Raw genomic sequence first — 3,635 nt, forward strand, 5'->3', positions numbered from 1 at the left:
TATAATAGATAAAATTGGGCGAAAACTTGACCCAACCCCATATAATTAATATCAGGACTCCATATGATTGGTAATGGTAACTCTGGAAATAGATAAAATCGAGTCAATACCTAATACATACCCAACTTCCATTTACTACTTTTCCTGTTTCTAATTATGTCCTCGAGTAAATTTGAAGGAAATCAAAATTAATGCAATCTGCTCGTACATTTCTTTGCCAACATATCGCACCATTCAGCTGTGCGTTATTTTAATTAAATTGAAGTAACAAGTTTCTTTGATATTATGTGATTAACTGACTGGTGACTGGTCTAAACCTCATACCCATAATATAATAAATTCCGATCTTCACATCACATCACATCACATCAACTAAATGTTAAATCTGGCTTCTTTGGTCGAGGTCGAGTTAATATCACACATCATACATACCTCATTTGAAGATGTTAGCAATAAAACTAAGTCCAAGTTTATGGCCTTCAATATAAGTCAAGAAGATACCAAAGCTGATTGTAATTTATTCATTATTTCATCGAATAAAAATGTTGAATTCTTTCTCAACATTTGTAATATAAAGTTTTCCAGCACTTGAAGAAGTTTTCCGGGCTTTGATTCTTGCAAGTAGCGAGAGTATAAAATGTTGGGTTACACCCGAACTGAGCCCTTCCTTACTCGTTTTGTTATACTTTAAACTAAGAAAGCTGTGTATTGTTTCCCAAATTATTTGCTACATTTTGAGGGTGCACTTTTCTTCCAAATATTCTCAGTTTGTAAATATAATAATGCAAAGTGACCATTGTGGCCGGAGAAACATCCGAAAACAAAATAGCTTCTGGTGATAATTTGTTCGTGGTGGCCTGAAAAAGAGATAATTTATTTGATAATATTATGTGGTTTCAGTTTTCAAACGAACTTATTTACATTGATTTCATAAAAGGAATGAGTCACAAACCATTCCTTCTTTTCCGGCGACAACTCTGTTAGAAAATGTTCAGGAGGGAAAGGTATAAAGCGCTGACGTCCCATAGCGTCTCGACTGTCACCATCAACCACGCCTAAGTTTTTTAGACATCTGCCCATTTCTTCACTGGCGTAAGCGCTATCGTTCGGATTACAAAGACTTGAGTTAGTGAAACCCTCGACGACAAGTCGCCTCAAGGCCTCGTGGCTGAGCACTATCCCGCCATGCATATAAGTCTACGAGAAAGATAACGAACAACTTTTTTTGAATTTAAAGATGTAAGTTACTTACCTGATTATCGTTATCCCACATCTTGCAGCCAAAGTTGATGGGTTCATCGGGAGAGTAAGGTTTCAGCATCTTGCGTAAATTTTCCAAAACTACATAGCTGCCAATAATAACATTAATATTACTATGAAACTAAGTATATAATAACTAATAATTTCGTTAAAAATTATAAATTGCACTTGAATTACATATGTACATATATGAACCCGCTTGAAGATAGCCACAAGAAATGTCCGCATAAACTAAATAAATTTCCTCTTTTCGTTTAGCAGGGTTTATTCGGGGACAACTTCGAATACAGTTTGGTGCTTCTCTTTTACTTTTAAACGCTTTTTTTGTAAAATTTATGATTTATGTTCGTGTCCGTGCATAAGTAAAAATTATGCTGTCGCTGATTTCACTTAGCGAAATGGGGAGAGGGTAGTAGAATTTTTGGTCCACATTTTTTTCAAACTACATATGTATATGTATATGACAACGATAAATGTTCCTTTAAGTTGTAAGCAGCTTCCAAAATTAAAAACTATTTTCCCCTTTTTCCCCTCCCTATTTTGTGAACTTTTCTTCCCCACAAATCAATTTATATGTAGTTAATTTAGAATCATTTTCATTTCTTAGTGATTTCTGTTTTTAAGAAATGATCTAAAGCTCAATTTCTTTCGTGATGTGTTTCTCTTACTTGTTATCGTATACCACCAGTAGCCAATCGAGGTCATTGGCATAATATTGATGCACATGAAATAAGCTGACCTTCATGGTGTCCCAATGATCTCGATATTTAACCAGCAACGGTTCCAGTACGGCATGTACATCATTGCTCACGAATAAATAACGATCACAATTTTTAATCCAAGTGGCTTGGCCGTGAACAGCAATATAGTTATTTCCATACTCATTGGTGAAGATTAGGCAAAATATGCGAGTTCGGGTAATATTTGAAACCTCTGCTATAGATTCGTTTACATTAGACTTAAGGTTAAGTAAGCGCGTAAAATCGGTTTGAAGGAAATTAAAGCACAACAAAAATATTAACAAAAGTTTCACTGAAATCTTTAAACTTTCGTACAAGTCTATGAAATACGAACTCCATTTGGGTCCCCGCGTCGAGCACTCTTTTTCCATGTCTAACACACGCGGCTTCACTTAGAGAAATGAGGTCTGTCGTTTCATTGTTAGCGAAAATTGCCGTTGAGTGAATATAAACTCATAGATCGTGGTCTTGCCAACAAGACGAACATATCTACATTTCCTTATCGGAAATGTCTTGGACAAATCTACGTGTAATGGTGTGGTGTACATATGTATGTTCCACTTTCTGTACATCACACTTCACGATCAAGAGCAATTGTTGCACTTCGGTCGGTATCGGTATACTATATATGTACGTAGTTATATCTCAAATTTAATTTTTCTTGTATTTTACTACTTAGTATATACTCTTGTGCTCATATAATTAAGTCATTCAGTACCATTTTAAAATATTAAAAAACGTATATTTTTATGTAGTATCCCTGATATTACACGAGCAAAAAATCCCGTTGTAATAGAAACGTTGGCGATTTGCATAGCTTTTAAATATTTTCATTTCGGAGAGTTTTTATAAATTTTCCATTTCTTTTCAATAAAAGTGTGTTCACATAATCAAGTCATCTTGTTTGAAAAGGGTAATTTGCTCTTTTTATAAAATACAGTTATTTTTAACAAGACTTATAGTCACCGTCGCCATTTGCAAGAATAAAAGCAATAAAAAAACTGTGAAACTGTGTGTAATCGGTAATTGACAAGCTCAAAGTCCGGACCTAAGTCCTTTATAAAATCCATGACGAGTTATAAAAGTGATTTCACTTGGGAAGGTCGAGCGGTTTCAGTTCTTACACAAGTTGTATTTTATACCCTGTATCACTCTCCACGGTCTTCGTGTACACCCTCAGTTACGGCTGCTATATTTTTTTCACTACGTGCTGGACGTGGTCTATTCGGCCGAATATTATCCAATAATGAATGCTGGGTGATGGTGTTGTGAATAGTGCGCTCAGTAGGCCGATTATATGTGGTGGTTAAGGTGTTAATAAGTAAAACACCATTTAATTAAATTAAGGACGAATTAGAGAAGCTAATATGAGGTGATCAATATTGTAACGGGATTAAATATTTTAGTTGGCTGAATACAGTGTTACCAGATGAAAGTAGTAAAGTAGTTACAATATTAGAAATAGTTAATAAGTGGATCTATTACAATTTGGAGAGATGCTAATCGGCTACAATACTCCCCTTCTTAAAAAAATTTAAAGTTTTTTAGAAGAAATTAAAATTTTATACATTAATTTGGAATATACTTGTACATAGGTGTTCTTATCACTCAAGGGAGGCTTGTTCTGTTCTTTGG

The 3,635-nt window shown here is 34.6% G+C and overlaps 1 protein-coding gene across 1 annotated transcript; it reads right to left on the reverse strand.

The window, feature by feature from the left end:
- Nucleotides 1-511: 511 nt before the first annotated feature.
- Nucleotides 512-2,371, reverse strand: LOC120779321 (glycoprotein-N-acetylgalactosamine 3-beta-galactosyltransferase 1-like). Its single transcript, XM_040111523.1, has 4 exons — nt 1,929-2,371; nt 1,253-1,349; nt 922-1,197; nt 512-857 (listed from the first exon to the last, which is right to left on the reverse strand). Exons 1-4 carry the CDS (start codon nt 2,369-2,371, stop codon nt 693-695), a joined length of 981 nt encoding a protein of 326 aa, XP_039967457.1. The 3' UTR covers nt 512-692.
- Nucleotides 2,372-3,635: the final 1,264 nt, after the last annotated feature.

The sequence above is a fragment of the Bactrocera tryoni genome, unplaced genomic scaffold (genome assembly GCF_016617805.1).
Source record: "Bactrocera tryoni isolate S06 unplaced genomic scaffold, CSIRO_BtryS06_freeze2 contig_6890, whole genome shotgun sequence".
Classification (NCBI taxonomy): Eukaryota; Metazoa; Arthropoda; class Insecta; order Diptera; family Tephritidae; genus Bactrocera; species Bactrocera tryoni.

Bases quoted from the DNA above. Each gene is read 5' to 3' on its own strand.
- LOC120779321 (XM_040111523.1), bottom strand. From the start codon at position 2,371: ATGGAAAAAGAGTGCTCGACGCGGGGACCCAAATGGAGTTCGTATTTC. The intron at 1,350-1,928 runs GTAAGAGAAACA...TATTATTGGCAG, and splicing joins CTGGTGGTATACGATAACAA to CTATGTAGTTTTGGAAAATT. The intron at 858-921 runs GTAAATAAGTTC...TCTCTTTTTCAG, and splicing joins ATTCCTTTTATGAAATCAAT to GCCACCACGAACAAATTATC.